The following is a 27,211-nucleotide window of genomic DNA, read 5'->3' on the forward strand; positions in this document are numbered from 1 at the left end:
TTCGCCACAATTCTTGACTTGGAAAGCAATATGGCAGGGTAACTGATAGAAATATTGCCTATTTCCCCTTCCTCCCATGCTAGGAGAGTAGCTGAGCTCATCTTAGTATTTTCTTGCCTCAGAGATTTTGTGAGGAAGACATCAGAAGCTACATGAGGCCAGTTGCTCTTCCTGTCTTTCCTAAGAGTCAAACTCATTCCAAAGATGGCATCAAGTATCTGGCAAGAAAGCAGAAGGCCTAAAAGAAAGTGAGGGAAAATAAATGCAGATTCTTTCAGAAAAATCTCCCAGAGGTCAGCAGGGTCCACATAGATGGGAATCCTGAAATTTTGAGTGGCCGTTGATATGGAGGTGATCAGGCCACAGAGGGGAGGCCACCTGGAACATGGCGGACAGTGAGACTCCAGACCTCCAGTTCCCAGGTGCAGCCTGTAGGGTCTGAGAATAGCAGAGATTCTCAATTTGAAGGGGTCATGGAGGCCAGCTGGGATGATGGGTATCCTAGCAATAACTTCACAGACAAATGGCTGGTAAATACAGACTCTATTTGACCTTCACTAGCCTCCCTAGGCCTTTGTACAGCCCTGTGGTGGGGGGTTGATGATTAATGAGGTTGAATTCTTCACCAGTTTAGTTTGGTGCAATGGGGCCCGTGTATGAGTAAGGCTGACCAGAAGAAAATTTTATAATGGCATTTCTTATATATCTGGGTTTTGTACATCTGAACAGAGATTTGCACTTTCCACACTATACTTAAGTTTGCTAGTGTTGACCAAAGAAATAGAAATATTTCATGTGTCTGTTTTCTTCTATTGATCCTGAATCCCGGCCTACTTTCTCTAAACCATTGTTTATTGTTCCCTTCTGGGTGTCATATGACAAGTTCTAATTAAAGTGTGTAAAAGACACACACACACACACAAAAAAAAAAAAAAAGTAAAAGAAGAAAACAAGAGGAGAAAGATGTATGAGAAGGTAGGAGGTAGGTAGAACATTCTGGAAAAATGTGTATATGCTTATAAGAAATGGAATGGAACAAAGGTTCCCCTGGAGACAGAACAAGTCACCTCAAATCTGCCATATAATACAGGTGGGAAACTAATAAAGTGTCTGGCAATTTCTCCCCCGTTAGGAAGTTCTGGCTTTATTGATTTTTACCTGAGAGGCACTGCTGAGAAGAAACCGTTCCATTAATTGACTTACAAGGATCAACACCCAGATAAAGTGGCTTCAGTTGCTGTGACAAAATCATTTCATTCATTTTTTTCTGCAGAATGAAATATTCTTCAGATAACTTTGATATCTAAAAAGGTCATGTGTCAGAACAAATCAAGAAAAAGAATTCTTAGAATTCCATAGGAACACAGCGGTCTTCTGAATTCTTTATTAACATTCCCTGTCACTCCCATGCTCTTCTTTCTCTAGAACCCACCCTGACTTCTGTACCAGGTCTGATAAAGTCCTCACTTAACATAACAGATGTGTCATGCCATCTCCATCAAGTCCTTCCTGGGGTTCCTGAGATCTGACATCTGCCCTTACCATTCTGCTGGGATTGCCTTTCTAATTCTACCCTGAGGAAGCCCTCTGCTGCCTTTCACTATACTAAGCTTCACTCGTTCTTTCTTTTTAAAATATTTTTATTAGTTATAGATGGACATAATACCTTTATTAATTTTTTATGGGGTGCTGAGAATTGAATCCAGTGCCTCACACATGCTAGGCAAGCACTTTCCCACTGAGCCACAACCCCAGTCCTTTCCCTCTTTTTCTTTCCAGTCTTAGCTTGACTTCAGGGCACCTCTCTCTTTCCAGCCTACCCAGCTCTATAACCTGGCTGTCCCGCTAGGGTGAGTGTGGGCTCCTGCTTGTCTGCCTCTGTGGAGCACTGAATCCACTCCCATGGTGTCATTAGCCAGCCCTAGTGGATAAATCCGTAATGCTAATTCTTTTTGGTGTCTCAGTGACATAGTAGGTCTGGGTTTTAATCCCTGATTTGATTTTTGAGTGGGCAAATTTATGCACCAAATGTGAATTCACTATCCATTCACTCATGAATATGAATTCACTATTTCCGGGTGCCTAAAACAAAACAAAACAAAACAAAAAAACAAAATAGGGACTAGGTAAATTAATCAATGGCAGACCTCCACTGACAGCCAGAGGTTGGAGATGTTAGACCATTCCTGTAGCACTAAGATGGGGACCAAGGCCAATGATTGCATTTTTCATGGGCTCAGCTGCCATCAGAGACAAAAGGCAGATTTTAAGGGCTCAGGGATACTAGATAATACTTCCTTGAACTGGCCTATTATGATATTTCTTCTTATTTTATATACCATTGACTACCCTAGGAATTCATGTATTTTAGAGGTCACCACGTTAAAACCTTTCACTTTATACAGAATAAAATAAAGTGCTAGGACAAAGTCATTTCCTTCAGGTTAAATGCCTAGAAAGAGCAGGAACTGGAATAGAACTTAACAGGAACTGGTTCCTATATCTCCCCACAGTAATAATTGGTTAGAAATCCATATATGCCTGCCAGAAGCCTTAAAACCTGAGACATGTCTATGGGTGACATGAAATAATCTCTATGAGAGAATTTCTTGTGTTTTTTTTTCTTTGTGGTCTTAATTATCCATGATTTGCTTATTGTTGTGAGGGTTTCATTAGATATGTATATTATTATGGCTACATATTTCATTTTAACATCTAATTATGCCCTTTCAACTAAAATTGGAGTCAGGGAGAAAGAATAAACTAGGGGGCTTACAAAACTTATATATATTTTTAGCAGTAACAAAAGGTCTTACAGAAACATGAAATTTTGCACTATCCGACCCCAGTCTTTTAAAACCTCTCCAGTATCCTCACTACATGAGGTTTCTACCACATTTTTTGCTTTTTAAAAATCATAGTAAATTTTTAAAAAAATTATACAGCATTTAAATAGTATAATCCTCAAGACACTTAATTAAAAAGGTCTCAAACAGATGAAACAATGCATCAACGATTCATCATTTGTTTAATTAAGCTACTGGGTCATTCCCAGAGAATTATACTAGTAAATAAATTTGTTTGTATACATACCTGTTTTGAAAATATTGCCAAATCACAGGCTTCTTTTTCTGAAGTTGCTTTTGAGTGTCTGTCATCCTTCATCTTGATATTGGGGGTTTCCTCATGTTTTGAGGGACAGGAATACACATTGTAGGTGTTTCTTGTTACTTCTGCTGGTGTTGCCAGAACCTTTTCATTATTAAAAGAAGGAGACACCCTGCCCTCCCCTAGTTGCTGCCTTTGCATAAATCCCCCATATTTGTTCTGAGTGAACACAGCAGCTTTGCTTTCTTCCTGGTCCTGTATCATTGGTTCAACGGGCCTCTCTTTGACTGCCTGGTATCTCTGATGGCCTCTCTCCTGGCTGTACACAGATGAATTCTGGGTAACTACTGAAGTCTTTTCTTTTTCTTTGCTATGATGTGCATTTTGAGAAACTGACCTTTGGTTAAGAGTAGGTTCCCAAGTCTTTTTAAAGGAATTCTCATTCTCAGCTAACCAAAGTCCTGGGTCGCATGGCCCTTCTGATGGGATCCCCTTTCCCAGATATGCTGCTTTGGATTCTTCAAAATTCCTTTCTTGAGTGTACCTCTGATAATGACTCTGGATCACAGTGTTTTCCTCCCTTGTCTTTATTTTGTTTTCTTCTTGGTCTTTGATATACTTCTGTTTGGGGCTTACTTCTTCTGCCCAGGGGTGCCCGATGAGGTACAGTTCTTGATCAGCCTTTTCTCCATACACATTATTCACTTTTTGCTGAGTTTGATATCCTCTGTTGTTACTCTCAACAGCATTGGTGGCTTCCCCTTTGGTTTTGAAAGTAGAAGCCTTCCCTATCAAAGGACTCCCTTTACTATTTAAATCTGGAATCAGAGTTTCATTAGTAGATACTAAATTTTCTGTCCGTTTCTTCACAAAAGATTCCCTGCACAAAAAATATTAGATCTGAATACATGATGATACTAAAACAAGAGCTTATTACTTCTTTTGGCAACAGCTACAAGCCATAAAAGGGTGGGAGAAAAACAAAAGGAGCAAAAAGAGCTCAAAAAAAATTTTTTAGCAAGTTACATTAATCAAGAGCTTCCCAAAATGTTCTACTCTATTCTACAACTATTTGAGTAATGAGAAAACGTGTTTCAGCTTAGAGGCAGATACAGGCAAGCACACAAAGATCCATATTTTCATTTCATGAGATATCAAAATTCTAGGAATTTAATTGTATCATTTTTAGAACAAAATGCCACGTGATGAGAGGTGGTGGGAAACATGCCTAGTTTTGAGACCAGTAAGCAGAGTGTGTACATGAGGTTCAGGTAGATAGTTTAATAACCACCAAGTATATTGATCACAGGAAATGGCTTGCAAAATTAAAGCTAGAGCAGTGTCCCCAATAGAGCTCTGATCGTTATTGCTTTGCCAATATCCTTTAAAACTGATTTCACCTTAACTTGAAATAAGGAAATTGGCCTTCTTTATAGCTCCCCCTCCTCTGCAAGCCAAGGCCAAAACCCTCACAAGAGCAATACAGACATGAAAATGGCATTTAGAATCATGGCATTTGCAGGTAAATCATTGGAGTTGGAGAAGATAATGCTAAGTGAAGTTAGCCAATCCCCAAAAAACAAATGCTGAATGTTTTCTCTGATATAAGGAGGCTGACTCCTAGTGGGGTAGGGAGGGAGAGTTTGGGAGGAATAAATGAACTCTAGATAGGGCAGAGGGGTGAGAGGGAAAGGGAGGAGGCAGGGGATTAGCAAGGATGGTGGAATGTGATGGTCATCATTATCCAAAGTACATGTATAAAAACATGAATTGGTGTCAACATACTTTATATACAACCAGAGATATGAAAAGCATTCCACTGTCATTTATTATTTTTTTAAAATCAACTAAAAAATGGCATTTAGGTGGAGTTAAAAAGTCACAACATGGCATTCTAATACCTCTCCCTTCTCTCTGGGGGGCTTGTGCCCAACACTTTCAAATCAGCCCAGAACACTTGTGAGAGTTTTGGTCTTTTGCAATTTGAGAAGAAGGACTCTTCTTTGAGTCAAAGGTGGAAAAATCTCCTGGGACTTCATTTTCTTAATACCACTGACCACTTGTTAGGCCTTCTGTGGCATCTTCTGAAGGCCTATCAGAATCTTGGATGAAACAGAAAACGATGCAGGGCACCACAAATCCCAACCATCATTTCGATGAGTGGCCATGCTAGTAATTAAATACTTCATCTTAATTAAACTCACCAGAATATTTATATTTAATCAAAATATGCAACTAATGAGAGAAGATAAGCATGTAATCTCTAAATGTCTACACTCCGGAAACAAACAAACATTATAAGTTAGTATTGAGACTTCAAATGCATCTTACTGGTAAGCCCTTGTATGCACTGTTCAAACTGCCAGGTCCATCCCATATCAATTATATGTCTGAATTCATGCTACAGAACATTCCGCTGTGCGCTGGAGGCTAGCACAGCACATGGAGGACTTTTAAAGGTTTTCCAAGATGCTTCTCAGGAGAACCTTTCAGAGCTCCAGCAGGGGAAGGACTAGTGATCATCTCTTCTGACTCCTGCTGGAGAGGGTGGGAGGGCTCAACCTTTCTCCAAATCCTGAATGTGGTTTTCTAGGTCACAGGTCAGGGGCTGCTCAATGAAGGGTAAAGAAAACCAAGGGTTTCAGGTGGCTGCAGGAAAGGAAAGTCAGAAGTTGTGGAGGGCTGAGGGTGCTAGAGAGCAGAGCTTGGTAAGTGGGTGTGTGCCAGGTGCACCTGCTTCACTTTCCCTGACATTTCTTTCCTGCCTCTGAACGTCCCTTGCTTCTCTACTTGTACTTTTTCTTAGAAATTAAATTTACTTTAACTGATGCATAAAACACAAAAGTTATACGTATTAATGGGGTACCGGGTGATGTTTCAATACATGTAGCCATTGTGTCATGGAGTTAAACATATTCATTTCCTCCAACTTTATCACTTCTTTATGGCAAAAACATTCAAAATCCTTGTACTTCTTTTATGTCTGGTTTTGCAGTGCACTGCCTCTGACAGGCCAATAAATGTCAAATTCCCCATGCCAGTCCATGTGGGGAAGGTTTCTTATTCACATTCATGAGCTCTAAAGTGGATCTGACATGTAGTAGATGCTTAATAAGTATCTGCTAAATTGAAAGCTAACCCTTGGTGTCCTCAGAAGATGCAAGCAAATTAGTGTCTAACCGAACATCAGACTTCCTCATTAAATGTAATATCTAAAAGTAGTAATTTAAATTCTACAGGTAGTAATTTCTAAAAGTAGTAAAATTGGTGTTTCTTTCTTCCATCTGAAACCAGTTTACATATCTCACAGATAGCATCCATCCTCCTGTCCCTGAGGCATGCAGGTGGTCACTCTGAAGTTCGCTGGAATGTGTTATAACTAGTCACAAGGAGAGATAAATCACTTGGACTGTTTGTTACAGACAAGGACAAAGAGCATATATGCAGGTCTTTGAATACACAAAAAACTGAAGACACCACCAAATGCCTTTGCCTTTCAGATAAACGTTGTGTTTGTCAAACAAGGAAACAAGGCTGGCCTGGGTGACATAGGGAGAGTGTGGGTGAAGGTGAGGGGAAGAAATGGTAGGAAAACCATCTATGAGATTCACTATTGGTATCAGTGTGTTGGGTGAGAGACTACCAGGTGTGGGTGAGTGGGGAGAGAAGGACATCATCTCTTCTTCTATCTCATTCTTTCACACTTTCTGTACCCAGCTCTGATGTTAAAGTTGGGGCTGGAACCATCTTTACCTCCCTGGAGAATCAGTCACTTATCTTTTGATCAATTCAACATCTAGGTAGTTTTCCTTCCTTAATTTTTATCCTGAAGGCAGGGTTCCCTCCTCCTTACCCTCTCCAAACTGCTTGCATATTTTAACCCATTTCATTAGAAATGTACTTATGGGTCATATTTCTTTCCCAAGAAAATGGAAGCAATTTGTTGAGATTTTGTTTCATTTATCTATGTGTGCCCACTGCATAGCAAACAGCTTGCTGAATAAATGAGTTCAGGTGATCTGCTCATATGCACTTGGAAACATACATATTGGCATATTGGCTCTTAGACCACAGAAATGAATGAATGAACCCAAGGACATTGTTTAGATGAGGAGAGGTATTTGAATGTGGGCAAAGGAATTATTATCAAAGAATACTCGGTCTTTGGAACAGAACTACTTCCAGAAAGCAGTCTGTCTGGTAGAGGCCAAGGGGAGCCACAGTAGCCTGAAAAGAATGCATGATGATCAGTGTGAGATACTAATGACCTCCCAGCTAAGATAAGAGCACAAGGGTGGCCGCTACATGTTTACTGACATTTTTGGGGTCAGTACCTGGTTAGTATGAGAGAGACTGTGAACACTCTTCTATGACCTTATTGGTTTGAAAAACCTTTGTTTCAAATTGGCACAAGAAAGAACATCATTCTACCTCTTATTTTCAAAGTTTTTCTTGTAGTCAAGTCCTTGATCACACATCTGGATGGTTGCTCCTGCTGTGTTTTTCATGTCAACCATTTCTTTTCTTTGTTTCCTGGCTAGATGTCCTCTTGCAGCTGAAACATGCAAGGCCCAAAGCAGTGTTGAACAGAAACAAGTGTTTTTGACAACTTATTTTTTGACCACCAATTTTCAAAGGGAAACTGAAATTAAAGATGCCACATTGTTTTTTTTTTTTTTAAATGGGCTCAGTAACAAGATGCTTCTAGATACAATTTACAGTCATAGACTCCCTGAAGGGTCTTTCATACTCAAGGAAGGACTAAAATGAAACTAGAATGATACAGATGAACCAAGTCAATGACAAAATTGCCAAAAAATTTTCCTTTTTTTTTTTTGTTATGTTCTACTCTTTACGGGGGAAAGTCCTTATTATCATATTATCTAACTGCAGGTTTTGGACATTTGGCCAATTATCCTTGGGGCCTGATACATTTCAGAATTTGGATTACAGAATTTTGCTTTAGCTTGGTGCAGTGCGTGTGTACCCGTAGTCCCAGTTACTCAGGAGGCTGAAGTGGGAGGGCTGTTTGAGTCCAGGAGTTTGAGACTAGCCTGGATGACATAGTAAGACCCCCATCTCAGACCCAAAAGAAGTATTTTATTGTAGAAAGGAAACAGTGAGTGATCATCTATTCTGTAACATTCCTCATGTCAAGAAAGCATCCCGTATCAAACGAATGAAGACTTCAGAAAAATGGAATATTTCAACTCAATGGAATGAATACAGAACTGCACATAACTTCACATTATATTAGGACATGTTCCACTGCCAAATGATTTCTGAAAGACTTGTTCTCAGAGCTTTGTGCATTTCAGAACGGTGGATGAAAAATTAGATCTCAAATTATAGGGACTACATTTTGATGTCTTAGCGAGAAGTTCACAGCTTAAAATTCCAAAAGCGATAATGATGGCCTGCTATTGATTGATAGAACTGGGACTGGGATGTGACTATCTTGAATGTCAGTTATTCCCACAACAAATCAATTTTCTGCAGAATACAACTACACACCTTTAGAGGATCATAAAATTGACTTAGTGGCCAAAATCTAGCATCTAAAAATGAAATGAAATAGACTAGAATAGAAAATATCAGAGTGTATTGCTGTGTGGTATGTATCAGGTTATCACGTAAAATACATATTTTACGATGGGTATCCATAGTCGAAATGTTTGAATGACATGGTACCAACCATACTAGGCTCTATTTAAATTTAGCATCCTGTAGAAAAATAGACAGCAAAATACAAAGTCTATTAACATTTCAAGAAGAATTTGTGAAGGAAAGTACGATTATAGATCTTATTTCCCTAGAGCTAGTAAAAAGAAATGAATGCCCTTTAACAAAATAAAATTTAATTAAGTTGTCAAAAATTATGGCAAGTGTAACCTTTGGAATACAGTAGGAAAAAAATCTCATTGTCAGATGAATTATAGTACTGTAATATGATTCTTGAGATCCATAATTAATTCAATAATTTGCCATATCTTGTGCAATAGGTCAATTGCATTTCACTAATCCTTGACTGAAAATTTAAAAGTTATTTTACTTGAAACAAAAAATTATTCAAATATTAGAAGTGTCAGTCACTGAAACAATCTGATTAGATTTAACATAGAGGAAAATATCAAGGCTACCCAGACGGGGGGTAAACATATAAGCTACATGAAAATTGGAGGTCTGTATATAGCAAGTGCTAGAAGATCTGATTTCATGCCTATATCAAAACAGAACATTATGCTTTGTTACATTGTGAAGTGTCTGAGTAATTACCTGACTGAATTATTATAGCACTTTCTTTCCTTTTCTGTTGTATTTTTTGGTATCTTCTTGAAGCCAAGAATGCTCTGACACAGGCTTGAATCAAAATGAGCTTGTCAATGGCTTCTTTCCGCATTAGATTTAACTGTTCCACATGATAATATTTAAGGAACACCTTAAAAGAATTAAAATAAAATGTAAATAAAACCATGGCACACAAATGTAAAGCAATCATGTACTATGCTTTGAAGAAACAAATAGGCTGTATGGTCAATCTCTTTTAGATTTTGGGAATCACTTATCTTTTGCTTGTTTGGCCCTGGCATTGCTTGGATAGCACAGATTTTTGTGCTTGAAGAAAACCATTCTCTGAGTAAGAATCAGAAGATGGCAATGATACTGCTCATTTACAACAGGAAATTTTGGGTTCTGTTGGATGCAATAATTAGAGTGAAGGATGTTGAGCTCTTCTAGAAAAATTTTAGCATCATGTATTCTGGGTTAAACAATTTTTTATGTCGTAAATAAAAAAAAGGCAATGATACTTCCCAGAGACAATACAGTTATTTGTTTGTCAACTGTTTATTTAGATCTTATGTGTACTTATCTGGTGGGGATACAAAGATAAATAAGACAGAGGCACTGTCTTGTAGAGCTCATAGGGCTGTCAGTGGAGGGTGTAAGGCAGAGAGAGTGACCCAGGCAGGTTTAATTAACCCAGTAAATCCAAAGTTTTCAATTCTGTGAATATTTCAATGAAATTGACATCAATGCATTAAATTAGGTTGGGAATCACAATCTGAGCTTATATACTTTATGTATATTTGTATATGTGTAAAGACATATACATAAATATACATACATATATTTCAAATGCTCTAATCATTCACTAATCATTGTTACTTTTTTCAAAAGAACAGAACTCTAAAAACATACTATTTATTTCAAAAGTTACCGTAAGTTGTATATTTTTTGCTCGATTTAAGTTTTTATATGTATCCCACAACATTTGGCTCAATTTAAGTTTTTATATGTATACCAAATCTGGGAGGATGGGACTTAACATATTAACAATGTTCTCACTAGATCCAAATGCCATCTTCTAGAAAGGAGGGCTGACTTTGGATCACTCTAAAAAATTAAAAGAAATAACAACAGGGAAGAGGCATAAAGATCTGGAGTGGTCTTCTCATCTTAGAATTTCTAACTTCCCCATTGCCCCTAAAGAAATAAAAAGTTTTTTTTTTTCCTGATGGATAAATTTACTTATGAAGGTTACTTCAAAGAGTTTATTGAATCTATCAAGAAAGTCACTTAAATTCATATTTTATGGCTGACTCATGACACATGGTAACCCTGCATGGAGGATCTCTCAGTGTTCCATTGAACTTGAAAAGCTTGGTACCCACATGCAAATAGTTTAGCATTATAGATTTTGATTGAATTCAGTTTTAATTACTACAGAACTCTACATGTTAATGTATTGAGTCCATTCTTCTGTTGACAATTCATTTAAAATACAATCTGTTTGTAAAGGTCATTATTTTTTTTGCATAACATTAGAAATGTCCTTATATTAAATACTTTTATCCATGTTAATGAGTTAGAAAAGGTGAAGTGGAAAAATACAAATAGCTTTAAAATGCTACTTAAATATCATGCAAAACTGGGATGGCAAAGGGCCTTTCTACAAGTTAAAACTCCATTTGAAGTTAAGCATGCGTTTCAGACCATAAATGAGGAAATTTCAGCCTGACAGAATTCATTTTTGTGAGCATCTAAAAGAAAACAGTGTGAATAAAATATGTATCTTTCTTTTCAATGCCAGGATTTTCCCTGTCTAAATATTAAAGTAAATATGGATTACTGAACATGTAGGACATTGAGTCTAAGGTAGACTTTTTTTTTGTTTTTAAATCCCTTACACTATTTCAGTGCTAACACCTCATCTGAACCTTATGAAAATTCTCTCTCAATCCTCCAGCCCCCAAGAAACAATACAAATTTCTTTGCAAATGTGGAAGTTTGTCTTGGCACTGTTGTGGTGTGGCTGATAATAATTACCCTTAAATGGCCAATCTATGAATATCTCTTCACTTATGCTCAGCCTATTATGTTATCCTCCCCAGTGATGAGTTCAGCATGCCCTAAGATACATTTAGTGTGCACTGGTACCCTGTTTATTTCCTTATCTTTATCTTGGGATGCTAAGAGGATATCTGAAAATCCAGTGCAGCTTCCCTCCAAACAGCTACCATCTTATTTCCATATTCAAGAAAGGTTGTAACTTTCTACTTTATTCTCAAAGGGATTAAATAGGATAAGATCCCACTGGTTCTCAAAGCTAAAAATAAACACACCACTATCAAGCACATAGAGCAAGTCCAGCAATAATGGTGAATATTTGACTCTAGATAAATTTCAAAATTTATAATAGAAGAAAACTCGAAAATTAAAAAAAAGAAAAAGAAAAACAGGAATCCTATTTTGATCACTTTGATTCTCTACAGCTTTTCAACTCTATTTGTTGGTGATTACAATAGGGAAATTGTATCAGTCTGTTTTCAGTACCATTTGAAGTAAAGTATATTCATGATAAATTTTGTCTGTTTTTGGATAAATCTTTGAGATACAATGTTCTTTGAGATAATTTTTTCTTGCATTTCTTAAAAGAAACCTTTATGAAGAACAAAAGTATTTAATTTTGATGAAGGAAATCTTTATGGATTTGTAAATTTATATCTCCTATTTTAAAACAGAATTCATAAGAAATCATAATATTTTCATTTTTTTTTTTTTATTTTTTATTTTTTTTTGCAGTTCTGGGGGTCAAATCCAGGGCTTCAAGCCTGCCAGGCAAGTGCTCTACCACCGAGCTACATGGATCCCTATAATACTTTCAATCACTGTTAAATACTATAATTCTTAATAAATCATTGCTTCCCAAGAAAATTACATGAAGTGTTACTTTTGTTTTTCCAAGAGCCCAGTTATCAAGGCCAGCTTTTTCCAAAATGGTGGCACAGGTGTCAGGGCTCACGGGGGGCTCTTCGCTGGACTTGTAGCAGAGAACATAGTACCTGAAAACAGAAAAAAAGAAATGGTTAGCACCATTCAGTGGAGTGGTCCAACATCTCAGCAGCCTGGTGGCCACTCCACAGCTTTGTCCAGAGGAGGGGAAGAGAATCCCAGACTTAATGCAGAGGACACTTTAGGAATTCTCAGAGAAGCTTCAAAACACATCAGTTCCAGGCCACTCTAATAGCAAGCCAGTCTATTTGTATACATGTGAGTGTTGGTTTTCATGTTTCTGGTTGTTTTTCAATGCTAAAATCCTCCATAAAAACTCCTTTCATGCAAAACAACAAAAATAATTTCTTTTTTAAAGGAAACTTTCTCTGGGGACTAAAAGCAGAAGGATTACAGAGGGAAAACTTTTATTCTTTACTCAACTTTCCAACAACACAGGAAGTTGATCTTAAAATTGGGTGAAGGGGTTTAATTCTACCTTAACTTTCCACCACTGAACACACACCTTCCATGGTTGTTTCTCCTTGAGTTACACTGTGTCCCTTGCTGGAGTTTTCTGCTGTTGTATGAATCCATCAACAGTTGAGGGAGGAAGGGAGGAAGGGGTTAATGCAGGAAAGAACTGAACCATAAAATTTATTGGGGAAGGGGATGAGTTAAAGGAAGGAAAAATTAGTTTATGCTGTTAAGGATCTTGGGCAAAAAGGAAGATACTTAGTGTTTTCAACATTTCATGATTTTTATTTGATGTCTGGGGGTAAGATCGACCTCCAAGTCAAATGGAAATGAAGCAGCAAGTTTTAGTAGATTTTGAATTTTAACACAGAGAATAGAGAGTGGCTCCTAATCTGTAAAGCTGGACATGCCAGGTGACTTTTTTAAAGTATCAACTCCATGACATTTGTTCTATCCGTACACTTCATTTATATTATATCATTTAATGCCAATAAACACATGTAAAGTAGTTACTATTATTATTAATCCTATATGCAGATGAGGAAACTGAAACTTGAATCAGTCAAACCACTGTGCATAGGTGCTGAGTGGGAAGTGGAGCTGACCTCAGTGGATTCCTAGTATAAGGGGTCATTGGAAATAACTACAGTAAAATCTTGCTACAGTGTGGATCGTTGATGTCCCCAGAGGTTCATGTGTGGACGGCTTGTTCCCTGGAGTGGCGCTGTTGTGAGGCTATGAAATCTTTAAGAGGTGGGGCCTACATCTTCATCAGAGGTATACCCTTGAAAAGGGTATTGCCTGCCCATTCCTTTTCCTCTTTCCTTCATTCCCTGTCTCCCACGGGGTAAGTGGTTTTGCTCTAGCACATGAGCCTGATGTGCTGTCACAAGCCCAAGGCAATGGGGTTGGATGATTATGGACTGAAACTTCCAAATAGTGAGCTAGAAGAAATGCTTTCTCTTTAAAAGTTGATTATCCCAGGTATCCCAGTTATCATCCTGATGGAAAGCTGACTCTCATACCTGGTGTCTCATGCAAAGTGAGGTCACCTGGCATATCTTCCCTTAAGACTGCTTTCTTATCACAAAACAGAAGAGTTTATCTACAGTGTATCAGATAAAAAGCCCGAGGAATACTGCACCCTATAAAGAGGATTAGTCAAAGGAAGCAGGACAGAGGGAGGCTATTTAAATCCTATTTACACCCTCACAAGATGTTTGCAAATTGTTCTGCTTTCCTTATCCACATGCCAGTGTGGATGACAGCTTTCAAATCAGTGACAGAGAAAGGGTAGCCTTTTATTTCTGGAACTTCCTGTTATTCAGAACAGCTATTCATGTGTTTTCTAGATGCTGAGTTTTTCCCCCCTCTTCCTTATTTATCATGAAGTAATTTGCTATTTTATAATAACAGAGGGCTTTGGAACATTTTAAAGAATTTATTCTCATTTTTGATCTCAATAAATAAGCTACTTTCAATGACAACATTGTCAACACAATAAATTTAGTTCTCCTCATGGTCTACATTCTAAAACCATGGTTATTTTAGAAAGTATAAAGTTAGCTTGGCATGGAAGGTTTTCTCTTTGTAATTTTAATCCTACTGTTTTCCTCATTTTATCTTCTGTCATTTCCTACCACTCACTCTGCCAATCCAGTCCAATCCAAGTCCTGGTAGCTTTTGGCACACCAGCTTGAACACCAAGAAAGTCCCTTCCTGTTTTCTCCACTGCCAGATCCCAAGACATAGCCAAGTCAGATCCCAATTTGAACCTTTCTTCTTAATAACCTGGAGATTACTCTTTCCCTCCCCCCTCTTCCAGTATGTGTACCATTCTCTTGGACTAGATATTTATTATTATCATTATTATTGTTTGGCACTGGGGATTTACTCAGAGGCACTCAACCACTGAGGCACATCCCCAGCCCTATTTTGTTTAGAGACAGGGTCTCACTGAGTGGCTTAGCACCTTGCTGTTGCTGAGGCTGGCTTTGAACTCAAAATCCTCCTCCTCAGCCTCCTGAGCTGCTGGGATTACAGGTGTGTGCCACATGCCCAGTGTGGACTTGGCATTTATTACCTTGCATTGTATCCTTAACTTTCTGTGTCTAAAGCTCTGATAGCTCTAACTGAATTGTAGATTCTTGAAGACAAAGCCAGTTTTAAAACTCTGGGTCTCCCGCAGTGCTTAGCACAGTGACTTATTTATACACACACAGAAACACAATTACTGAAATTTAAGGTGGATTATATTAATATGACATTACCAATATTTATATTAGTAATTAAACAAGTTACAGGACTGTTTCCCCAAATCATGCCATGCATGATAATAAGGTCAAATTGTAATTTCAACTTGAAATTTGAAACTCCTTTGTATCTAGGATTTTGGGGCTAGCTGCTTCCAAGGACAGAATGGAGAATTTACCTATTACCCAATGAGAAATTTTAATGCATTTTATTTCTTACTTTGGATACAGAATTGGGTCTGGTCTGGAGGGAGTAGTTAATGATTAGATTTGGATATATGTCTAACTCTAAAAAGTTGGTCTTAAAAAACTATAAAAATTCTTTAATATAAAAGCTACACCATATTGATATAATAGATATAATTTTGATATCCACCTTGATTTCAAGGCACTTCAAAGGACTACCTTTCTTTCCTTTTCCAGGTCTCTAAAGAAAAGAATTATCCCTATGATACTATGAATTACCAAAAATATTAAAGTCAGCAGAAAGAATTAAAATTCTCAACTGGGTGTGGTTTGGTGTGGTGTGGTGTGATGGCGCATGCATGGAATCCCAGTGGCTCGGGAAGCTGAGGCAGGAGGATTACGAGTTTAAAGCCAACCTCAGCAACTTAGTAGACTGTCTCAAAATAGAAAATAAAAAGGGCTGGAGATGTGGCTCAGTGGTTAAGCACCCCTGGGTTCAACCCCTAGTACAAAAAAAAATAATAATTCTTTACCATTAGTTCCTTAATAATGCGATACAAGATGAACTTTTTCTTTTTCTTTTTTTTTTCTTAGTGAGGAAGAATTAGAAATCACAACTTGTTGTATAATCACAAAACGAGGTTTTACTTTGCTCCTAATATTCATTCATACACTTTGAAAAAGGCTGGAATATTATAAATGGAGACTTCTTTAAACACTAAGTTTTACCTGAAAAGTGCAATAGACTTCACCTTTGGAAATAAAAATTTCTTTAAATTTAGTGACCATGAGAAATTAAAGAATTTATAACTATCAGAAACTTAGGCATTCAAAATCTATTATTAAATAATGAGATATTTAACCTTTGCCATTAGTGTGTTACTTACTAAAATAAAATACAATTACTATGTTGCTTAAATAATTTACATTGATCTCTTTTAGTCACACAAACATTGATGTTTTTAAAAAGGACTCTTTTTAATGTAATTGATATTTTTTAATTGACATATGAGTCTGCTAAATCACCTTCAGAATCAGTGTCTGCTTTGATAACTATGACCACCCTATCAGGTAGTCCTGGAAGATTTAGTAGGTGAAGAAAATGAGCTTCCATATAGCCTGGGGTTTCTCTACTCAGTGCTGCTGACATTTGGAGTTGGATAATTGTGGGGGGCTGCCTTGTACATTGCAGAATGGATGTCTGGGACTCTATCCACTACATGCTAGTTGCATCTCCCAACTTCAGTTGTGACAAACACAAATGTCTCAAGACATTGCTAAGTGTCTTTTAAGGGGCAAAATCTCTCCCAGTCAAGAATTGCTCTTATAACCCTGAGGTCACAGGGTTATAAGGGGAAAACCTGGATCTTCCACCTTCACAGAACAGAACTTCTAGACTTTCAATCTTCCTGCCTCTGCCTTGTGTATTTTGCCTTCACAGAGGACCTCCAAGCTGACAAGAGAATCTCCCAGGCCCAGTCAATAACTACCTGTTTTTTTTAATGTATGATCATCTGCATGAACAAAAAGTTATTTAGGTGGTCTCCTTCCTAGACCACCTAAATAACTCTTTCCTATCTTGTTTCCTATAATTCATCTGCAGAATTTTTATATAAATAGTTTAATGGAAACTTAAAAAGAAGTCCACATACCGCTTTATGAAGTTAGCAAAAAGTATCCTATGTGAGTATCCCAGTCTTCGGATTCTTGCTGTTTCCAGAATTCCTGTGTAGCGAAGCTGTAGCAGAACTTTCTCTTTGTCATATTTTCTTGCCTGCCGCTCATTATTTGGTTTGATGCAACGGACAAAATGAGGCTGGCCCACCACCATTTTAGATAACAAATCCATCAGGGAATACTGCAATATACAACAGAAGTAAAATTCCCAGTTTTAGCACACAAAAACATATGAGTTTGCAGTTCTTTCTTTTTACTACAAGGATAAAATTTGAAAAATGAACATTCTAAATGCCATGCTAATCACAGCAAGTAGAAAGATGTGACTTAAGGAAAATTACAAATTTACTTATAAAAAATAAAGGAAATAACTAGTTACTTGGTTATTAAAAAGTTTGCCTATAAACTCTTAAAGTAACTTTAATTAGTAGATGAAATTATTTTTGATACAGTTAATATGGAATTACATGCTCTCAAACAAACTTGCCAAATTACAATACTTAGATACATAATCTGGTTATTCCAGCTAATATGCTAATTTTGTTGTACAATTCTCTCTGTACAGAAAATATAAAAGTATAAAATATTAAAAGATAAAAATAAAAAAACAGAAAAGATAGACAATTTAATCCCTGTCAAAATTCTCTCCTATCTTAAAATAAGGACGGAGAAGTTAAAGTAGTTTAATGTTTAGGGCATAGTATAAAAATAAGCACACTGATAACTACTTAAAAGTTCTAGTCAGCACCTGTTTGTTTATTTTCTTATTTCTTTTATATTTTTACTAATATCAATATTAAAGTTGTGCTACATACCAATACCTTATTAAAACAGTCAATCTCTGGACACTTAAGAATAACATATTATTTAGATTTTGCTAAAAGCAGAATCTCAGCAAACTAGTATCTCAAGGACCGGGACAATAATTTATTGGTAAGTTGATGTAAACACAGATAACTGTTGATCACTAGATCTCTTTTAGTATTGGAGATATAAAAGCCAGTAGTCACAAAGCTAGTGCAAAGCAAACACTGAAATTGAACAGCTGACAAACATTAAATTTGTATGCCTCCCTCTTGGGTACTGAGACTCAGATGTGATCTTTCCAAACAGCTGGGTCTCCCTTTCATTATATTTATCTGTGAGACATCATTCCTTTAGTCACACAAACATCTGCCAGGTGCTGGTGATCCAAAGGTGGTACATGTCTATTGTCTTTCTGAGCAGCAGCTTTTTTGCAATTTAAGCACTGGTTTTTCATAGGGACTAAGGCATAGTGTTACACTATGTTCATTCTTGTTTGCAGAATGAAAAATAGCTTTAAAAACACATTACATGCTGTGTGGAATTATCTTCCATAGTTTTCCACATTGGCCTGAAAATTAAAATAACTTCATGAACTAATCTGGCTTAAACACATAGTGTTTGATGCCAACAACAGAAGTAATGATAATGGTCTAGATAACTCACTTAATGGAAAGAAAATAATCTGGCCATAACACTTCCAGTGATTTACCTGTGCTGCCTTCCTGATGTAAAGAGAAGGTATCAGCAGCCAGTAAAGATGTTAAGCATATAAATGTCCCAGGCACCACTGAAGGATGATTAAACAAACACAGGCTGTCTGCTATGAGCTTAGGGCTTGAAGAAGATTCACGAAAAGTATTCAGACAGCTTATAAAGTATTTCATGATTCTCTTAGAGAACTGGATATATTCACTGAACACTTGTAGTAGATTTAATCTGATTTCCTCTATCTCCCCCACCACATTAAATTATATTAAAAATCCCAAGGTTTTGGTGGCATTATCTTTATTTTCATTGGCTGGCAAATCTATTTTATCAGAAAATGCTAAAGAAATAACCAGAACCAAAATAAATGAATAAATAAGGGCAGGTTATTGTGGGTTCTCTAAAGCACAGAAAAAATAAAAGTGCTTCTTTCTTTTTCCTTCTCTAATTTTGCCCAAGGAAGGAAGTTCACTTTGGTCTTGTGCTTAGCAACTCCTCTGGCAGATCACTGTGTCTCAGATGACTCTTGTCCCTGCCCTTCCTTACACTGGGTTCTGTTTGCCTGCTGAGAGTGTCAGGTATGTGCATGAAGATATCGACTAGAGATGTATGCTCAACCTTGCCCCCATCCTAAGATAATTCATGAGGGGAAGGAGAACTGGTATCATAACATTGGTTTTTATACAGTGGAAATGCATTTGGTTCCTTTGGAAAATTTTAATCAAGGTATAGACTTCCATTGAGATTGTCATGACACACTGTATCTTTACAGACAAAATACTGAAGTAAATAAAGCCACAGTTATTTTTTTAAATGATAATATTTATTAGAAACATTTTTGAGGAGATAGTAGGCAGTGAATCCAGGGCTGCTCACCCATTGAGCCATATTCTCAGCCCTTTTTTGTATTTTATTTAGAGACAGAGTCTACACTGAGTTACTTAGGGCCTTGCTAATTTGCTGAGGCTGGCTTTGAACTTTCAATCCTCCTGCCTCAGCCTCCCAAGCCATGGGGATTGCAGGCATGCACCCGGCAAGCCATTAGTTTTTGATGGTACATTCTAACATATCCTGTACCCAACATATCCTGTAGTAAATGGAATACAATAAACATTCTCTTCTTGCTCAAAGCACTCAGATATTTGTTACCAGTTTTTGATCTGTAACTCATTTAGAATTATACCTTATTATGGTTTGGCTATGAGATGCAATCCCTCAAAAGCTCCTGTGTTAATGAAAGAGGTGAAATGAGTAGACTGTTAAGAGCTGCTACCTCATCAGTTCTTCCTAGTTTGAATGAACTAAATGGGTGATAACTGCAGGCGGGGACAGTATGGCTGGAGGAAGTGAGTCCCAGGGGCATGCCCTGGAAAGGTGCATATTCTTTGGAGTCTCCTCCCCTTTTCTCTTCTTCCTGGCTTCCATGTCCTGAGCTGCTTTGCTCTGCTACCTTCTTCTGTCATGATGTTTGGCCTCACCTCAGGCCTAAAGCAATGAAGTTGACTCACTGTGGACTGAACCTCTGAAAATGATAGCCCCAAATGAGCTTTTCCTCCTCTAAGCTGACAATTTGGTCATAGCATTGAAAAGCTGACTAACACAACCGCAAAGTACAACACACTGCAATTTAATAGCTTACTCGAAAATACGATGCAACTGTTTGTGTTTTCATGTTGGTTGTTTCACAGGCATGAGGTGTGGCTTCTCCAGTTTCACCCTAAGAAGATTAAGAAAGACAGTGAGGTTTCAGGACACTGTGGCATTTTCCTTGCAGGTTATCTTAGTCTATGTATTTAAATACATAAAACCACAAAAAGTTGACATTCATACTTTCAGGTAATCGTCTTGTTAACTGCACTGGCATTTTGATTAGTCTTGTGCACAATGTGAATATTATTGACTCTAGTTGATGCAAACATTTTTAGATGGTCTCCATAGAACATTTAAAATTACCTATAAAAGGAGAGTAGGAATGTACCAGAAATATAAGATTATTTTAGCCATTAGTTGTAAAAAGAAAAATTAACGAAAAACTGTGTATTTTGAGGAGCACCCAACTATTGCCAAAGGTTAGATTCTAGAATCACTATCAAGAAAAACAAAATGCATTTCCTTACCTTTGTCAGGTTAACTGATTTTTCTGAAGTCCTCATTTTATAGTTTATTATATTTTTAGTTTTAGAGAGTGGCAGGTTACCTGTGGGAATGTAGATAAAGTAAAATTTACCTTTTAGAATCCTTAATGGCTAGATGATTTTTCCCATTTAGTTAAAATAAGCATGCTGGTCCTGCAATATTTAGATTCAGATGCTTGGTTAACTATTTATTGAGAAAAAGACAAAATAATGTTATATGAAAAACTATAATGAATCTTATATTCAAGAAAAAAAAACAAATATAAAAAAAATACCAAACCCTTCAACTTGGAAAATAGAAGAAATAGAGGTATTGGATTCGATTTTCAATTGCAAGAACACATGAGAGGCTTATGATAGGGGGAGCAAGTTGCTTCGTGTGTGTGTGTGTGTGTGTGTGTGTGTGTGTGTGTGTGTGTGTGTGAAGTGGCATCTGAGATTTTAATTTGGGTCAAGCTCTACAAAAAGTCTTCAAAATAATATGGGTCATTAATTCAGTGAGGTGATATGAGTGAATCAAGTATAGTTGAGAGCAATGTCCATTTTCAATCTAAAATTTTGGCTCTTCATGCTAGAGGCTATACAAATGTACACAATCCAAAGCAGTGAAAATACTATGGTGTAGTGAAAAGATTATGGTTTGGGGAACCAGAAAGACCTGGGTGTGACTCCCAGCTGTAGTACTTCAGTTGTGTTGACACTGGGTCATTTACTCAGTCTCTGTAGTTTGAATCCATGCAACGGGGATAATGATGACTACAGAATTTCAATGAAACGTGATGATTTGACACACGGTGGGTCCCTGAGAATGCAGCTCATTGCTCTGCTCTCCCATCCCAGCCTCAAGCACAATAAACCAAACCAAGTCCCAATGCAAGAGTTTTATATTCCTAACAGTAATGTTTAAAATATCACCAGAATTCAGCATCACTTCAGAAAGATTATGTATCTTCTTACTCCTTTAAAGTACTAGAGACAGTGTTTTTTTTTTTTTTTAAATCTTTCCCATTCATAGTTGCAAAGAGTTGGTCCTGAGAACATGGTGCAGGACGGAACCCTGCCTGAGATGTGCTGGCAGTGCCTCTGATCTGCTTTCTTACTGTTCCCAAACTGTACTCTGCTCTGCCCACTTTCCAGATGGAAAACATTTTTCTTAAAATTTACTTTCACTTTTTTTTTTTCAGATGGGAAACTGAACTGATTATAGCAAGGTGGACAAAGATAGTAACATTATCTTCAGAGAATTTTCCTTATTGCCCTTTGCTGGACAGGGAGTGGGTAATCAAAGTTTTAGGAAAAAACTCTTAGTGGGAAAAAAATTACCACAGACTTAGAGATTTCTTAGAAACATGATAAATATACAAGTTCTAGGAGCACATTAATTATCCTAGAACAACTACTTAATAGATACAACTACTTAATATTAACCAAATTATTTGAATTGTAAATTTATCTGAAAACTAAAAGACTAGAGAGAATTTGGTAAAGGATTAGTACTCTCCCTCAATTTATATATTATTCATCAACTTATTTAACAAGAAAATAAATGAAAAGTCTTTTAGAAATTCATCTGTACAAAAAGAACAGGTGCTACAATTAGCTTATATCTCAATTTCAGAAAATACATCAGCTTTGCTTTTATAGTTTATCTGATGAACAAAACTGTGATAAGCCAAACAAGTAATGTAAGCAGCAAGTGCAATATCTCTCATGAATACAGATGCAAAACTTCTTAATGAAATGTTAACAAATTGAATCTAATGATACAAAAAAGTTTAGTCCATAATTAGCATGTGAGGTTTTCCCAGGAATGGTTCAAATTCAGTGTCATTCACCTTATTAACATATGGAAAGAAAATAATGACCTCTTTGGTAGATGCAGAAAAAGCATTTTGATAAAATCCAACAAACATGTCTGATAAAAACTCAGCAAATTAGGAATAGAAAGTAATTTTCTTCTTATGATAAAAAGCATCTACAAAAAATCCATAGCTAATATCATACTTAATGGTGAAAGACTAAGATCAGGAAAAAGGCAAGAATACTCACTCTCAGTAGTTGTGATCCTAGTCGTGCAACTAAGGAAGAAGAAGGGATAAGAAGTGAACAAAAGAAAAAGTGACAGTCTTTGGAGATGACATGCTTGTCTATGGAGAAAATCAGAAGGATTATTTGTTTTTTGGTATTAAGTTTTTTGAGTTCTTTGTATATCTTGGAGATTAATGCTCTGAGGTGTGGGTGGTAAAGATTTTCTCCCATTCTGTGGGCTCTCTGTTCATGTTCTTGATGTTTCCTTTGCCGTGAAGAAGCTTTTTAGTTTGATACCATCCCATTTATTGATTCTTACTTTTATTTCGTGTGCTTTAGGATTTTATTGAGGAAGTCCATTCATGAGCCAACATAATGCAGAGTTGGACCTACTTTTTCTTCTAGTAGGCCCAGGGTCTCTGGTCTAATGCCAAGGTCCTTGATCCACTTTGAGTTGAATTTTGTGCATGGTGAGACACTGGGGTTCAATTTCATTCTGTTATATATGGATTTCCAGTTTTCCCAGTATCATTTGTTGAAAAGGCTATCTTTTCTCCAATGTATGTTTATGGCACCTTTGTTTAGTATGAGATAGTTACTGTATTAATGTAGTTATATCTCTGTGACTTCTATTCTATTCCATTGGTCTTCAATTCTATTTTTGTGCTAATACCATGCTGTTTTTTGTTACTATAGCTCTGTAGAATTATTTAAGGTCTGGTATTGTGATGCCTACCTGCCTCCTGCATTAGCTTTTTCAATAAGGCCTACTTAAGCTATTCCACATCTCTTATTTTTCCAAATGAATTTTGAAGAAGAAATATGAATGGTCAAAAATATATGAAAAAAAATGTTCAACATGTCTAGCAATTAGAGAAACACAAATTAAAACTACACTGAGATTCCGAGTCACTCCAGTCAGAATTGCAATTATCAAGAATACAAGTAACAATAAATATTGGTGAGGATGTAGGAGAAATGGTTCCCTTAACATTGCTGGTGGCACTGCAAATTGGTGCAACCACTCTGGAAAGCAGTATGAAGAGTCCTCAGAAAACATGGAAGGGAACTATCACTTGACCTGCTATCCCACTCCTTGGCTTATACCCAAAGGACTTAAAATCAACATATTACAGTGACCCAGCTACAATCAATATTTATAGCAGCTCAATTCACAATAGCCTAGCTATAGAACTAACCTAGGTGCCCTTTAACAGATGAATAGATAAAGAAAATGTGGTATATATACATAATGGAATATTATTCAGTCATAAAGAAGAACAAAATTATGGTATTTGCTGATAAATGAATGGAACCAGAGAATATCATGCTAAGTAAAATAAGCCAGTCCAAAAACAAACAAACAAACAAACAAAAAACCCAAAGGCTAAATGTTCTCTCTGATATGTGGATGTTAACCCAGAATAAGGCAGGGTACACAGGGGAAGTTCATTGGATTAGACAAAGGGGAATGAAGAGACGGGAGAGGGGATGGGAATTGGAAAGATAGTAGAATTATCTGGACATAACTTTCCTATGTTCAAATATGATACATGACCCGTATAACTACACATCAAGTTCAACCATAAGAATGGGATCAAAATTGCAATGGGTTGCATTGTATGTATGTATGGTATGTCAAAATACACCCTGCTGTCATGCATATGTAAAAACAACAAAAAAGTAAAAAAGAAAGAAAGAAATTTAAAGCAAATACACACACAAAAAAAAAGAGAAAGAAAATAATAGGATGAAATTCACATGCACAATATACCCCTAAAATCGAAAATCAAAACCAGAAATGCTTTAACAAATGAGGTTTACAGGTGGCAGGGCAAAAAGATCAGTATATAAAAATCAACTGGATTTTTATAAAAAGAACAAACTATATGAATTAAAAACATATTTATAATAGCATAAGAAATGTGAGACATTTGCAGATAATTCAGTAAAAAGTATAAGATTGTGGGCTGGGGATGTGGCTCAAGCCGTATCGTGCTTGCCTGGTATGCAAGCGGCCCTGGGTTCGATCCTCAGCACTACATACAAATAAAGATGTTGTGTCCGCTGAAAACTAAAAAATAAATATTAAAAAAATTCTCTCTCTCTCTCTCTCTCTCAAAAAAAAGTATAAGATTGTACTTGGACAAGTATAAAACAATGCCGAGAAATGAAGAAAAGCTTAAATAAATGGAAAGTTATACAGCACTCATTGACTGGAAGTTTTAAAACTGTGAAGCTCTCAATTCTCTCAAAATTGATCTATAGCTTCAGTGCATCCCAATCAAAATCACACTAGATTTTTTTTTTTTTTTTTTTTTTTTTTTTTGGTGGTGGTGCTGGGGATTGAATCCAGGACCTTGTGCATGTGAGGCAAATACTCTGCTAACTGAGCTGTATCCCCAGCCCCCACACCAGAATTTTTGGTTAAGATTGTCAAATTCATTTTTGGTTAAGATTGTCAAGATTTGTACGGAAAAGCAAACAAATCATTGTTACCTAAACTCTGAAAAAGAACAAGGCCATGTAACTAAACTGTTCTATTTCAAGACTTTCCATAAAGCTACAGTCATCAAGAAGTGAGGTATTGGTATAAAGACAAATACCAATGACATTCAGACAAGAAAGAGCCCAGAAATAGACTGTTATATATACTCATTTGAAAGGTGTCAAAGCAATTCAAGAGGGAGAAGAATAATTTGTTCAAGGAATGATGTTACAGCACTTGGAGAGAGGCAGGAAGGAGCAGAGGAAAGGGTTATAAAGGTCTATGCGGAAACATCACTTGTGACAGTTAACATTTTCCACTGGTAAGCTTTGTCCCATTGTTCCAGAAATAGCGCACCTGTCAAAACTTACATATAGTACATAATATACAATATAATCACTATATGTATAGTAATACTATATATACTAATAATATATATATAATACATAATGTTACTATATGTAGTACATATATAGTAATACTATATATGTATGTATGTATGTATATGTATGAGCTCTAGATTATGACTTCCAATCTATTTAATGTACTTGTATCAATGTTGCTGAAATATTTGCAGAACTGAAAACTTGGGACTTAATGGGTTAATCATGGTGATACTTACATAAGTGTTTATATATGTAAAAACTCTTTCTATTTTACTAGCTAAGCATTTCTGTAATAACTTAATAAAACTATAAAAAATGCAGAAAATAATTTCAAACTCCACAAAGAAAAGCAACCCAAACTATATTTTTCCCGTGTAAACACAAATGTAAGGATGTGTATGATTGGATGGAACAAAGTCATGTGAAGTTTTCATCAGTAAGAGGGTTCATTTGACTTGAAGAATCTCCAGGAACCATGTGAAAGTTGCCCTCTCCTGAAAATGGCAGGTAAATCTGAACTATTTTGAGGAGAGTAAACTTTTCTTGTGAGCAGATAGAATGGCACTGTATTTTCTGGTGGGTGCCTCAAACTTTTCTTTACTAAAAACCTGGATTCTTTATATTCATATTCATGTTTTCCTCAGAGGATTTGGGGCAGAAGATTTTAATAGATAAATACTTAGTGAGTTTGAAAAAAAAGCTACTGTTGAAATACAGTATATATGTATGTATATGTATGAGCTCTAGATTATGATTTCCAACCTATTTAATGTACTTGTATTAATGTTGCTGAAATATTTGCAGAACTGAAAACTTGGGACTTAATGGGTTATTTCAACACAGAATCACTGCCACCTCATTCACAAGTTTTCCATGAATCCCAATCTTGCACTAAAGACAGTTTAGTAGCAAATGATGTTTAAGTAATAACAGCATGATTTAAAAAAATAAAAGTTCACATAATAGTTACAACCCTCTTTTTGCAAAAAAAATTGTGAAGATTATGAGGAAAAATACGGTAACATGCAAAATTGAGGATTAAAGTCTCAAAAATCACAGAGACAAAAACTACTTGGTGGGTTCTTGAGGAGCCCTCTCAGTTAAATGAAACTGCTCTTACCTGTTTTTGTGAGAGGGTGGTGAACTAGTTGCCGAATTACACTGTTTTCTGATGACCTCAAAAGTAGCACAATATCAGTTGGCAGAGTGTCTCTATTTTTAGCTAAGAACCCACTTGCACTATAGAGGACCTGTGGATAAAGGATGTTATTGCAATTATCACAATCAGTGTCACCGTCATTGTCATCACCATCAGTAAATATTTAAGCAGCTTACTCTGTTCTGAGCAGCAGGGATGCAAAGATTATACAAAGGTAATCCCTTTACAATTTCATTGAAAAACAACCCTCACCAGGTTTACAGTGGATCTAAGAGAAAAACCTGGGCTCACTGATTTTATGTGAGTTGAAATGACCAAAGAGGTTTGGTTCTTCCCATTATACTGGGAATTTGGTGCATTTCTTTTCTCTGGAGGGATGGGCAGCATAAAGGAAGCACACAGGCCTTCCTGTTTACGATAATTGATCCACCTGTATTGAGTCAGTGGCCATGATAGATTTTTATCTTAGTGGGAGCGGAATCTAAACACACTGTGGCGTTTGTGCTCCTGGCACTTCTCAATAATGTTAA

At 36.6% G+C, this 27,211-nt stretch overlaps 1 protein-coding gene across 12 annotated transcripts in view; it reads right to left on the minus strand.

Moving 5' to 3' along the window:
• Myo3a (myosin IIIA) overlaps nucleotides 1-27,211 on the minus strand; it is a 235,689-nt gene that overhangs the window by 32,654 nt on the left and 175,824 nt on the right. For 4 of the 12 annotated variants that reach the window (XM_078023284.1, XM_078023280.1, XM_078023281.1 and 1 more), the window contains 9 exons: nucleotides 26,643-26,772; nucleotides 20,603-20,682; nucleotides 20,125-20,202; nucleotides 16,949-17,154; nucleotides 12,329-12,452; nucleotides 9,385-9,547; nucleotides 7,540-7,663; nucleotides 3,094-3,988; nucleotides 1,159-1,303 (listed from right to left, as the gene is read on the minus strand). In XM_078023284.1, coding sequence (XP_077879410.1) covers nucleotides 1,159-1,303; nucleotides 3,094-3,988; nucleotides 7,540-7,663; nucleotides 9,385-9,547; nucleotides 12,329-12,452; nucleotides 16,949-17,154; nucleotides 20,125-20,202; nucleotides 20,603-20,682; nucleotides 26,643-26,772 — 1,945 coding nt within the window. Of the gene's footprint in view, nucleotides 1-1,158; nucleotides 1,304-3,093; nucleotides 3,989-7,539; nucleotides 7,664-9,384; nucleotides 9,548-12,328; nucleotides 12,453-16,948; nucleotides 17,155-20,124; nucleotides 20,203-20,602; nucleotides 20,683-22,669; nucleotides 22,699-26,642; nucleotides 26,773-27,211 lie in introns of those variants that run through there. The other 8 variants (XR_005730475.2, XR_005730474.2, XM_040277261.2 and 5 more) reach the window with 5 other exon arrangements.

The sequence above is a fragment of the Ictidomys tridecemlineatus genome, chromosome 10 (genome assembly GCF_052094955.1).
Source record: "Ictidomys tridecemlineatus isolate mIctTri1 chromosome 10, mIctTri1.hap1, whole genome shotgun sequence".
NCBI classification, from domain to species: domain Eukaryota; kingdom Metazoa; phylum Chordata; class Mammalia; order Rodentia; family Sciuridae; genus Ictidomys; species Ictidomys tridecemlineatus.